Below are 14,065 nucleotides of genomic sequence, written 5' to 3' on the forward strand. Positions count from 1 at the left end.
ATGCCTGAAAATATCACGAGAAGGGAAACACTTAAAAGGACGTTTAAATCATAGAGATTAGGTCAATTTTTACACCGGTCCGCCAAATGTATTTGTTTTGATTCAACTATGAGGCTGATCACCATTCCCTCTTGCAGGGGAAATGAGAAGACAACTATTTAATTCTACACTTCACACAGTATTTTGAAATACTGTAAATGAGCAGCAAAAACAATATGCTTTTGTATGAAATGTATCATCATTAACAACGGACGCCTTTGCAACCCACGCAAGCAAGCACACCCTACAATTTCCTCAGAAATTGTACCCTCTCTAGTTGTTGTTTGCTCGTGCTCACCGTGACACATTGCTTACGGCTCTCGAAATAGAGTGAATGGGGATTACAGGCGGGCTATATTTGCTAGCAGGCGACTTAAATTACCTATCAAAAGCGACTAATCTTCCAATGCTCTCTGGCTATCCACGACCACTAGCCAGTTTAAGGACGAGCAGGGATAGATTGGAACTCCGGTCGGAAGATAGGTGCGGGAGGGGTCACGGGTGCGGCGTGTCCGCAGTTTTTGTTCACCTCACTGGATAGCTGTGGAGTAGAGGACAACAACAGATAGTTGAGAGAGAGACAGAGCGAGAGAGAGTCAGAGAGAGAGTATAGTCTCGAAAGTAACAGCAGTCCTGCAAGGCACAATCAAATTGCAAAGTGCAGTTTTTAGGCAGGGCTGTCCGTGGGACTGACGCACCATAAAAGGTTATACGGAGAGTTCTCTCCCTGCTATGCATTAAGAGTATAAATAACCCTTGGAACGTTGTATTGTGATTGTGATTGTGATCAACTGATTCTGCCAACTTTTATCTGGCATGGCGGATAACTTTCATCAAAATGAGTTTTGACATCGAAGATGCTGCGAACTTCTGGAATAACGGTTCCGCGGAGCTGTCCTCAGTGGCGCAGGCCCCAGCAACGTTGCTTGAGTCTGGGAATAGCTCCAACCATTCCACCGTTGCGAGCCCACTGGACCTCACACGCGCCGTGCCTGTGGGTATGATCCTTGGTGCCTTCATAGTGTTTGCTATCGTCGGGAATATCCTCGTGATCCTGTCCGTTGTGTGTAACAGACATTTGCGCATACCGACCAACTACTTCATCATCAACCTGGCCATCGCTGATCTGCTCCTGGGGACCACGGTGCTCCCTGTGTCCGCCACCCTGGAGATCCTGGATTACTGGGTGTTCGGACGGATCTTCTGTGACATTTGGGCCGCGGTGGACGTGCTGTGCTGCTCCGCGTCCATCATGAGCCTGTGCGTCATCTCCATAGACCGCTACATCGGGGTGCGGTACCCGCTGCAGTACCCCAGCATAGTGACTGAGAAGCGGGCCTTGCTGGCCATGCTCGGGGTCTGGGTCCTGGCCACCGTCATCTCCATCGGACCGCTGCTCGGTTGGAAGCAACCCCCGTCCGAAGACGACACCGTTTGCCCAATCACCGAGGAACCGTTTTACGCGCTCTTCTCTTCACTCGGATCCTTCTACATTCCCCTCGCGGTAATTCTGGCCATGTACTGCCGCGTGTACATCGTAGCGAAACGAACTACTAAAAATCTGGAGGCGGGAGTTATGAAAGAGCGCACGGATTCCAATGAGTTTACGCTTCGGATACACTGCAAGGGCGCGAGGCTGCAGGAGTACTGCGGGACGGGAAAGGGACAGGCGCGGAGCACGCTGACCGTTAAGTTTCTCAAGTTCTCCCGGGAGAAGAAAGCTGCTAAGACGCTCGGTGTCGTGGTGGGCATGTTCATCCTCTGTTGGCTGCCGTTCTTCCTCGCGCTGCCCATCGGTAGGTTTGTGGCTGACGACATGTCTTTGAACACCGAATCTGTTCAGCCCCTCAATACTTAATCTCAGCATTTAAACATATATTTACTAACGTTTTGGTATTATTAGCATAATTTTCTTTGCCGTGAAAGTCCACATTGATTGGCCAAATATAGTTTACAAGGACAGGTGAACGAATAGTCATAAGTCCCAAGCGTTATCACCTGTTACGCACGTGCGTTCATGCGCGCGTACACACACAGATTAGGGAGTCTGGTTTTTAATCAGAAGGTTGTTGGTTCGATTCCCAGCTGTGCCAAATGACGTGTGTCTTTGGGCAAGGCACTTCACCCTACTTGCCTCAGAGAGAATGTCCCTGTCGCTCTGGATAAGAGCTGCTTAAATGACTAAATGTAACTGGGATACCACAGTTTGTATTTGAACCAGAATTGATACTTTGTATACTGAATACACATTGAAAGAACGTAAGTTCAGAAGCTCACAGAGCTTTGTTTTATGCTCGTCCAAAGCGACCGATAGCGAGCACAGCCTAAGAATGTAGCTGTCCACCGTAAACTCTCATGTTATTCCTAATTAACGAGCTTCACTACTCTCAGACCATCCAGACCAAAATAGCATATGGAGGAATTCTTGGTCTTGGTTAACATAGGCCAACCTTGTTGCTGTTGAAACTGGCTGATTGTCAAGTCATCACCAGGGTCATGGTGTCTCTGTCAGAACTGATAGCGGAGCCTGACTCAATGGCGGGTTAAGCTTGTATGGCACCCTGGGCAAACAACCCGCCAGGCCCCCCAACACATAAATAATTATAACATTACTACATGATCCCCAACACTGTCGATCAAGAGTCAAGACTGAACCAATTCATCTTGGTGGTGTGCAGACTGTTTTTATAGTATAGTAAACGATTTTGCACAAACCAGAAAGAAATGCATCAATATGTCTGTACAACTGTAGGCCTATATACACAGTATTATGAATGAATTGTGTTTTATTTGATAGCATTTCGTAGTGTGTCAGATTTTACTAGTTGCATTACTGTACAAAGTTAGAGGTGCACATTTGATAGATTCCCCTGTTCCACCTACCTCGGGCTTCCAGTAGGGAGACCTTAGGCCAACCTGTCCCCGCTCCAATTCCCATCTCGTACTTCTGACTAGAGCTGCAGGTAGCCTGCTTAGCTTCCAAACTAGAATCAGTGCGCCCACTATGACCCACAGTCCCACACGGTAACATTATATCATTGATGTGAGGTGCAAATGAGCGATATTATTATAATGTTATTATATATTATATTATTATATATATTATATAAACTATTCAACAAATTTCACAATTTTGATTTTTCTTTTTGGTGCGAGTGCCCTGTACCGCCCCCAGAAAGATGCCGCCCTGGTCAGCTGCCCATGTTGCCTATGCCTAAATCTGCCACTGGCCTGACTCGAAATTGTTGATGGTGCCATGTTTGAGGGGAAACTGATTGTGTATCTCAATCTGGTTGTGAACAAACCTGGTTCTGGATCAGCCTCCAGGTCTAGGCCCCCTTCCCCTGCCCTCGGACCAGTTTCTAGTCATTGATGCTATCCTGGTCTAGCCCCGCTCCCGACCCAGTTTTACATACCACAGACAAGACAGGTTTGGGTTCCTGTCACCCAGGGTGAAGTAGTAAACACTGGATGATTGTAGTGAGGGAGAGAGGCAGGAAGAAAGGAGGGAGCACCTGCTGCTGTTAAGGGGGACACATTGCATGGTGTGAGGAAGGAGAAAGAGATAGGTGACCATAGGGTGAGGATGAGGAGAAGTTCTTAGGTTAAGGTCTTGGTTGGACTAGCAGAGGGACTACTGGCAGAGCAGGGAGACCAGGAAGTTTTGTTTTCATAGCGTGGCATCACAAGAGGACATGTGGTAGAGGGGCGGTATGTTTCCCTCTGTGAGTGGCTACCGTGCTACAAGATGACTGACGGGAGAACTACGCCTCCCAGAATGCACCACGCCGATAGGTGCAAATGCCTCAGTCCTCTGATTGAGGCGGGAGCTCAGGCGGGGGAGGGAGAGAGGACAAAAGGCTGGACACAGATACCAAGTGGGAGAGAGCGTACCTGGCACAAACAGAGGTCGATGCCAGAAGAACTTTAAGTTTAGAATTCATTGGTAGGATCCAAGGCGAGGAGCAACTTTTTGGGTTCAGAGTAACTTTTATGTTTTGCTTCCTGACCTACGTTTTTGTTGGTGAATGAACCGGTTTCTTTGTTTGAACCCAGTTTTGCCTGCTCTGTCCGGTTTTGACGCACTGCCCTACACCCCGCACCGTGGTTTAGCCTCTCATGATACCACAATAGATGTATTTAAATTTCTCAAGTTTTGAGTGATTTAGGGATTTCCCTGTTCCCCAGTCTATACAGCTGCTGTAAACGAGTACTTTTAATTCCCACCACAGTCAGTAGGAATAGAAGTTCTCCTGGAAAGTTCAGCCTGCTTAACCGACTAACCAGAATTCTCAAGTGAGCTGTGAGGGCAGTGGTATTGTGGGATAGCTGTCTGCCACAGCGGGAGGACTGAGGAATGTGGCAGAGATGCCAGACACTCTCAGAAACCCTCTGTCTGCCTCTTTCTCTTCCCACCCCTCTCTACCCCCCCCCCCCTGTCCTCTACACCACTGATCTCCCCCATACATGCCCCTATATTTCCCCTACCCCCCCTCTCTCCCCCCTACAACCCCACCTCTCCTCTTCATAACTTCTCTCTTCCCTACACTCCCCGTTCTCTCTCCTCAGCATGCCCCTCTCCCCCTACTCCTTGTCTTGCCCCCCATACACCCCCTCTCTCCCCTACAACAGCCACAGTATAGAGACTGAGAATATGGGAAAGACGACACTGTAAGTGATTAGGTGATCAATTAATACAGGTAAATCAAAAAATTAAATCAGAAGGAGACGTAGAGCAACATAGAGAGAGAGGCAGACCGAAAGAGAGAGAAACACAAAGAGTTTGTGTCCATGAGTCCTCACCAGCATATAAACATTCCATATTCAAACCTCAGATAACTGATTCTGTCTGAGTGTACTGGCCCTTCTGGGACTAGTCCGTCTGGACCTTCTGGGTAGCCCGTCTGCAGAGTTGAGACAGCGGACACTTCTGGGCAGCCTGTCTACAGAGTTGAGACAGCGGACACTTCTGGGCTGGTTTCCAGGACTCACGCTGAGTAGCTGTTAATGACCCACTCAGCTGAAAATCTTTAACATGACTCTAATTTGGAAGAGTGATTTAGTGCAGTCAGGGGTTTCTGACTGTGTCTGGAAACCTGCATCAAAGAGTATCTTAGGTTGAATACAGATAACCAGGTGCTTTCCACTGCAGCCTCACAGTTAGGTCCTGTGTTATATTCCCACATGGAGCACTGTTGGCACTGAGGGCATATTCTCCCCCAGGCCTGTTGGTGCTCAGGTGGGTCTCCTTGGCCTTTCTGTGTGGAGTTAGCATGTTCTCCTTGTGCTCACATGAGTTTCCTTCACAAAGAACCCCAATAGAAAACCGAACAGATCTGTGTCCTGCCCTGTCCTTGACCAAGAAAACGGCCTAGAGTACCATTGATATGATTGCCTACTCCTCCAGGTTGCCCTGGGAGAGAGGACAGCATGGATGGAGAAAATACAGAGCCATTCGGTGGACACCTCATACGTGTGTGTGTATTCTCAGTGTACCATCCACCTGCACGCATGTGTTTGCATCCTGTGACGTTCCTAGCACATCTGGTGCCCTGGGCAAAGGCGCCCCCCCCCCCCCCGAATGTATTTTCAGGTTGAGCAGCTCTGTAGATAGATGACGGACCAGGTGGAGGTGCTCTGTAGCGTATAGAGCAGCAGGTGGAGGTTCCCTGTAGACAGATAGAGCAGATAGAGCAGCAGGTGGAGGTGCTCTGTAGCAGATAGAGAAGCAGGTGTAGATGAGGAACAATGTCTGTATAGAGGACTGGCAGGAAAGTTCAATGGGAGAGGAAAAACTGCAGTCGATCCCAAAGCCAGTCTGAGAATAGCTGACTTCACATATTGGAAGTTTGAAATATGACTCCTCTGAGAAAATGCTGCTATAATTCTTTAGCTGTACACCCCCTCCTTTCTCTACCCTCCCACCCTTCCATCCGCAAACTCAATCAGGAAGGCATGCCAGCTCATCTTTGCTGTCAGTTTGCTGAATGGCAGAAGGGGCGGGGTCTAGTGAGACATACCACAGCCGATGATTACCCACAATGCCGAGTCCAGAGGGGCCAAAAAGAGGATGTGATGGTTTACAGAGAAAAGGAGAATTAGAGAGGGAGAAAGTGTCATGGAGTAGGAAAAGAGAATGAGACACACAGAGAGAATGTGATGGACAGTGAAAGCAACTCAGAGAGAAAAAAAGGAAGTAAAATCTTGTTTTCCTTGAGGGCTGATCTCAGGGGATTAGTCCCTGTACAAACCAAGGAAGAGTCTGGCACTGTGGGGGGATGACTGACCTTTAAGACAAAAGGGTAGAGGGGGATGGCTCTGCTCCTTGAGCAAAGGGAGGAGAGGAGACTGCTCTCTGAGATGGAGGAGGAAAATAAAGGGGAATGACTCTGGTCTTGAAGATGGGAAAATAGATTCTCAGAGGTTCATGGTGTCTCTGTGCTAATGGGGTCTCTGCAGGCCAGGACAATGACAGGCTGAGAGACTGGCGCTGGTTTAGATAGACTTTAGATTTTCCGCATCTGCAGTTTTATTAGTGTTATTCTCATGAGGTCGGGGGGCTGGAACAATGGAGGTCACCTTGCTGTTGGGTGCAGCTGAGTACCTCACTACTTTGGGCTTTTATTGATGGAGGTCAAATACACAATGTGAATTACAAAAACAACTGTCATGTCTAACCATTGACTAACAGGTTTTGCATACCACTAAAGAGTGTATGACCCTTCAAATATTGGATAGACACGTTGGTGTGTCAGGGATAGTAGAGAGATTGTTAAACTGTGTGTAGTAGTGCATGTGTGGTTAGGGGGGGCGGGGAGAGAGGCTCTCTGAGTCAAGCCAGTATAATCAAGTCAGAACTAGACTACCAGGGAACCACTGTCACCTTTTCTATACCCCCCATACACACAAACTCACACACACACATTCCTCAAATCTCTGAGGCCAGAGTATGTGAGAACTGACAGATGGCACATAGCCCCTCTTCTGCTTTATTTGACATCAGAATAATGCTGCCAGTCTCTCTGTCTCTCAGCTGTGTACGGCCTCTGATCAGCAAGCTTCAGTCTGCCACCTAGTGGTGTTTAAAAAACTACACTCTGCAGTGACAAACAGTCCAGACAATCTTGCTGGCTGGTACTGCAGCCTGGTATTGCTTGTAGGTCGTACTGGCTTCCTCTTTGCTTCTTAATCAAACCACGACATGTTGAGGGAGATGAGTCGGCACACGGTTTTGTTATTCACACAAAGCTAAAGGGATGGATTGACAGAGTCATATTTACCACTGCAAAAGATAGAAAACAACATTTGGCTCAATGCATAGAAATATGGTAAGATAACTAGAAATGGATAGTGTTCTGGCCTGCTGTTTTCTGATGGTCCCGTATCGTCCTCAGGTTCTTTCAATGCAAACCTGCGGCCCCCCAAAACCTTCTTCAAGGTGATCTTCTGGCTGGGCTACTTCAACAGCTGTCTGAACCCCATCATCTACCCCTGCTACAGCCGTGAGTTCAAGCTGGCGTTCATCCGCATCCTGCGCTGCCAGTGTCACCATAAGAGGAAGCAGGGCTGGCGAGCCTATTACAACTACCGGCCTCACCTAGGCTCTGCCTCCAACCAAGCGTACCTGAACGGCAGCCTGCAAACCCTGTCCTCCATCACCCCCTCCCCCCGCTGTGTCAACCGGGCTGGTGGGGGGGCCAGAGGAGGCACCGGAGGGGGTATGAACCTGGAGCCTGGCTGGGGCAGCGGGTCCATGCTGTCAGCCCTCTCCCAGCCCGGGAGCCTCTTCTCTGGGCAGATGCTGGCGCTGCCAGGGGCCGGGAGCCGGGGGGGGCTCGGACTCGACAGGGTAAACCCGGTGTTGCCGCTTCCCCGGGAGCTGGTGTCAGTCCACGTTAACGGGCAGAGCGGGAATGGAGATGTGGAGCAGCACAGAGAAGATGGCAGAGCCATATCCGAGAGCCTGATGTAATCATGGAGGATGCCACTGAAAGCGTTAATTAACCGTGACACAGACACACATGAGAACTCCTTCTCACACCGGCAGGACATCAATGCAACATTTATGGGACACGACAAAATCATTGTTTTGCTGAAGAGGACAGGGATAGATGTATTTCAGTGGTAGAGTTTGACTGCAAATCAAAAGGTTGAAATAAAAGCTTTATTTATTATTACATTCTTTAAGAGAAAGATATGCAGTTTGGTTCCTCAGTGACCATCACTGATGTTGACCACTAGTAATGGTCTCTCTAAGCACTGAGACTGACATTCCTGTCCCGTCATGGATCAGGAAGTGGTGTGGGTGTGTGTGTGTGTGTGTGTGTGTGTGGTGGGGGGTGCTGGGATGTATGGAGGGAGAGAGGTTGCTGGGATGTATGGGGGGGTATTCTATTAATCAAACAGTGCCCTTTCTAGAACGTTTCCTGATGACCAAGCTGTGATGGTCTGTTGTGGTACTGAACAAGGACTCTCTAAATAGAAAAAGTCCAGAAACGTGGTTTTCACAGTAAGGACCATGAGAAACATGGATTGTTAACGAACGTTCATTGGGGTTGCCTGAACTTCAGTTGGACATGACAAGGACATTGGCATTGCCATGCTGTAGCAGTCCATGGTGATATCAACCTCCACAGCGTCAGTCTCTCACTAAAGGACGTGTCATTGACATCAATGTGTGTCTATTGATGGTGTTGGTGAGATATGTTTCTTACAGCATCCTGATGCACATACGGTTCAGCTTCATGGCTGGATGCTGGTTGGACTACAGCTGCTTTTTTCCAATACAGAGTATACAGCTGTGGCCAAAATGATTGGAAGTGACATACATTTTGTGATTGCAAAGCTTGCTGGGCCTTGGCATAAAATGACTGCTAACATAATTTCAGTAAGTCATATCATCAGCACAGGGGAATGTGTGAACTAGTTCTAGCCAGGTGAAATCCCTCTATCATTCTGATTGGATTTTAAGAGCAGATTGACTGCTGTAAAAGAGGGGACTATTATATGCATATCTTTTGAAAATGTTCACCCCCAAAAAGCTTTAAGAAATACGAAATGTGCCTTATTGTGATTCCTGTATTCTATTGAAACATGTGAAAACATTTTCCTCAAATATACTGAACCAGCAAACTTTGCAAAACACAACATTTGTCATTGCCAAAACGTATGACCACGCCTGTAGAGGCCCTGCATCATACTGAATAGTTTCTGTTAATTCTAGTATTTAGTTGCAGTCAATCCCTTTGGCAAATTGTTAATGCAGTCTTAAGAGGGTGTATCCGTGGGGAAGCTTCCTTGTTTATTTAGGGCTGAGCTGGATTTCTGTCTCTTGTCTGCGGGTCTGATGCCCTCCACCTGCTTATGACATCTACTCAGTGTGATTTCATTCTCTGCATCATCAGGGCACAACCTTGCTGACGCATTAGCTCACAAGGACCTGCTCTGGACCCCTTTGCAGAATGAGGGGTGGGGAGATTTCTATTTACTTTAAGGACATTTTGCCTTGGTGTCTGGCTGACTGAGTGACTGGGTAGATGTGTGACTGTGTGAATGAGTGACTTGGTAGATGTGTGACTGTGTGAATGAGCAACTGAGTAAATGGGTGTCTGAGTGATTGAATAACTGAATGACAGTGATAGTGTGTAGCAGAGGTGTTGGGAGGTAAGGTGTTATGTAAGTTGTTTTGTAAACATTTTGGGATGTTAGCTGGCTGCCGCTGGCTTTGAGCTGGCTGGAATAGTTGGTTATATTAAGATGTCCGTGTCCTTAACAACTGTGTAACATTATTATTATAATGTATGTGATTGGCTGTCTGTGTCTGGCTGACATGAGAGCCTGATGCTTAGATGGATTTACTTAAAAATTACGCAATATAGAATATTATTTTCACAATGTATATTTGCTATCATTGTTTAAAGGGGCAATTTACAGTTTTTTGGGGGTATTTCACACTGTTCCTTAAGGTCTCCAAATAGGGTATGTAACATTGGTTGGGTTGAAAATGGCCCGGGTGCTGTTCTATGCCCACTGACAGATCCTCTGAAATGTTCCCGGGAAAAAAACACTAGCTTTTCTCCTTTTATGGTATGCTCATTAATATTTAGATGAGCTGCACGCTGATTGGTTGGTTTTCAACGAGTGAAGCTGGGGAGCAAAAACGCAACACGGCCAACAGCAGCACTCGCTGAAACACCGAAGTTGGAGACTTGAAATAAAAACGTGCAAATACATCTATTGTGTCTACACAACACTCTTTTCAACAGATTGACTATATATCATTTGAAAGGATAACATTACTCGTTTCCACTTCTGTTGTTGAAGCAAACTGGATTGACTTGGGTGGGTAGAACGTTAGGCTACAGCTTGCAACCAAACCATATCCTGATTCTACTCGGCTTCAGTTAGCTAGCTAGCTCTAAATAACTTGCTGAAAAATAACATGACCAAGATCTGGACAAACATGCATCTTGAATTGTAGATTTACATTACACAGGTTATTTATTTGAATGAAACACAGTCAGGAACATGAATCAACGTTAGCCCCATTGCCAATAAACTAGGCTAAATTATCACACATTCTACCTATGCTCTTGCGTTAGCAAGCTAAACTTGTTTACATGCCTACAGTCTAGGTGTTACTAGTAACAGTTACTAGCAATGCTATCGTATCCTGTATCAAGCACCTGCCTTTCTCCAGTTCTTTCAAATAGATCTAGACAGGCGTTAGCAATAAGCCAGACTGCTGTTTGTTTTCTGGCAATTTTTCGGAAGCTTCCCTTCTAATGCCGACTACAGCTGGCCTAGTCTAGCTAGAGTCATTTGATGTGTGTAGAAACGTATTTAGCATTCTACCTGGTATGCTATATTATACAGGAAACGTATATTAGCATTGCTAATAACTGTTAGCACAACATCATACTTTCCTTATAGGCAGTTGCAATGAGCATACGGGCAGAACAGCACCTCTTTCCAGGTTCAGCTTCCTAGCAAATCCTGCTTGCAATTGTCCAAGGTTGTCAAAACTGTCTTGGGTGAAATGTTCAGAGCAAATGAATGATTGAGTGTCGAATTTTGCCGGGATCTTCTCATAAGACAACAGCAGCCATGCCTGTTGAATGTTTGGCTCCTTGGGAAGACAGTGAGTGTTAGCCTTCCCTGTAGGCTACAGCCTGGAACACAGCATTTACGACCGTGGTCCATTTTCAATATCCTTATTATAATTCAAAACGTTCTTCTTTGTAATTCCTTATAAGTAGCTTACACAGAGCAGCGCGCAGCTGAACAAGTATCGGAGATAGACGCTACCTCGGGCTGGTCTGGATGTAAATTCTGGGCTGTGACAAAGATACAGACCATAGCCAATAAGAGGGCGATCACCGGTCCTACGTAGGACCGGTAGCTTTGTTGAAAAGCTAGCGTTTTACAGCCAAATTTTTTCTTTTTGAGATTTGAATAGGAAAGAGGTGTCAATGGACTTTAATATTCACGGTATGTTCATTTTACCCACCGAACTGTCGTTATTCAACTATGACAAGGTAAAATCGGTTTTGCAGTCAATTGCCCCTTTAATGTAGTTATGCAATAACCTTCATGATATGTGTGATGTCAGTTTAGTCAGTTATAATTGTAAAAGAAAATCCATGAGGAACTTCTGTTAGCAGAATTTGTTAAATATACTTCTCGGTAATTGTAGACACCATTTGCTTAAATCTGAGAAATGTCTGACTGTAATTTATGTTCCTTCCCTCTCTAACATGCCGTCACACCACACTAAGGACCTGTCAGTCTTTCAGAGTCAAACCAGTAATTATCTATGGATTGGGCCACAAAGGGATTGTGTCCCTTGCAAAGTTATTTAAGATTAGTAATTATATTTATCTGAACAGGACAATGTTGGTATCCGTCATATTATGGTTTATAGGGAATGGCAGCTGACTCTCCAGTCCATACAGATCAGACCTGAAACCCAGCAAGTTATGAGTAATTAATACCTGACATGTATAATTTAGTCTCACTTAGTGCATGTCCAGAATTTCATACACGTTGTGATGATTTGTATAAAATGCAACAGGATTATTTTCCAAGTTATGTTATTTAGGTGTTTTGAGTGCAGTCCAATAAACTTTATTTGTCAACGTTCAACTTGCCTTGTTATTTCTAGGTTCCTTTGTTAAAGATAGTAACCTTTAACCCTTCTAAGATGATCTGCTCCAGGGGTTGAAGTGAAGTCTTTAAAGAATAATACACAACCTGATTTAAGAGGTTTAACAGCTTCATCAAGCACCACCAAATCAGAGACACCCTTCTGTCTCATTCTGGGATTTACTGTAGACTTCCTGTTTTTGAACCTTGATCTCTTGAACCTCCTGTTGTCTTTGAGGTCGTCTAATGTCACAGACGAGATGACACATCTTTCACGAATAACTTTCACCCACTGTTGCATCAGTGTATATGGTAGAGCAGGGGTGTTTCTTGCCAAACTGGCACACTAACGGTACGTGTCCACTACAGCGTTGTTTTAATGCGCTGCACCGCTTGCCTTCCCACAGTACACCACGCTCGGGGGCTTGTCCAACAGTTAATACTTAAATGTACTTGAGTTGTAGTTCTCTAAGGTCACTGGTATAGTTTGTGTAAAACGGTGGCCAGACTTGGGTTCATATACTTACAATATCGATAATTATTGGTATAAATATAGGTGCTCCTGTCTCTATCAAAATACAGCTTTTACACAACATGATGCAAGGAATCAGATACGCTGACTACATGTAGCATGATCTTGTCAACTAGGCTATACAGCACTTCATACATTTTTCCAGTAACATTCGCTAGATTATGGTCACTACACATTTACTGTATGGCTAGCGAGTGACTGCCAACCAGCATTTCAACGATGAATGTCAATCGTGTGCTGAGTGAACTAGACTTAGACTACAGTACTGTAGTATGCAGCTAGCACAGAAGAAAGTTAGAGCTACATAGCTAACTAATGTGACTAGACTGAATTTAAAAGTACAAAAAACACACCAGGGACAACGACAACCTCGGCAACCCTGCACCAGGTATTTCCTTTTTTGTTAACTTCTCTTTAAGCATACAGAGACATATAAAACAAGACTGGGTGTGAAGACACATACACGATAAGTTTCTCCTCCATCTTGACTCCTACAACATTTTTACCATGAACAACGGTTGCTACGTTACATAAAACAACAAACCAATCCGATTGGCCAACCCCAGCGTTTAACGCTCCTCATTTACATAAAGTTGAGAAAATCCAACTTGCAATGCTCCACTCGCCTTCCCACAAGTTCAAGTCTTTTATTTGTCAGGTACACAGAACAACACAAGGTCATACTGGGCATTGAAATTATTAAGACAAGACAACGCAAGTACCTGGCATAACATATAAGTACACATAACATAATTTACATCTATGCTGAGCTTAATGTCAATGTAACCATCAACATTGACAATTCGCTGTTTATCAATCGTTTTTTTCCGTTCTTGTGTTCTTGAAAACTCGTTTGACGTCTTCTTTCATTGCGCAAGTACAGTTCCAATCCAAAGAACACAAGTCACCAACAACGCCAAAAATACCCGGAAATGTTCCTGATCCGCTCCTTTTATCGAGGATGCATCGGATGGTGACTTGACCAGCGAGAACGCTTCTGATTTCCCAGAAGTCCTTGTGGACTTGCAAGACCATTCTCGCAAGGACGCTTGCAAGAACGTTCTTCAAAAGAATGTACTTGCGTTCTCAGCGTTCTTCGGATTGATAAACAGCCAATAAATTGGAAGCCGACGCAGCGTGCCGCCGCACTGCAGCGACGCGAATCGCTTGCCATCGCTCAACTTCCCACAGTTCACCACGCTCGGGGGCGTTTCAAACAGATTAATGTAGAATGTAGTTCTCTAAAGTCACTGTTGTAGTTGTAATGGCAAAGTGTGCAGACTTGGGTTTACGTACTCGCAACATTGATCAAAATACAACTTGTATACAAAATACAAAACTGTTTAATAG

General features: G+C 45.6%; 1 protein-coding gene across 1 annotated transcript; it reads left to right on the forward strand.

The window, feature by feature from the left end:
* Window positions 1–847: 847 nt before the first annotated feature.
* LOC146245129 (alpha-1A adrenergic receptor-like) lies at window positions 848–8,355 on the forward strand (the record flags this gene model as incomplete). The annotated part of the gene is made up of 2 exons (XM_084683426.1): window positions 848–1,835; window positions 7,434–8,355. Coding segments are annotated over 2 exons (1,566 nt in total), but the record flags the coding sequence as incomplete, so codon positions are not given.
* Window positions 8,356–14,065: the final 5,710 nt, after the last annotated feature.

The sequence above is a fragment of the Hypomesus nipponensis genome, chromosome 20 (genome assembly GCF_054491055.1).
Source record: "Hypomesus nipponensis isolate SF chromosome 20, ASM5449105v1, whole genome shotgun sequence".
Lineage (NCBI taxonomy): Eukaryota > Metazoa > Chordata > Actinopteri > Osmeriformes > Osmeridae > Hypomesus > Hypomesus nipponensis.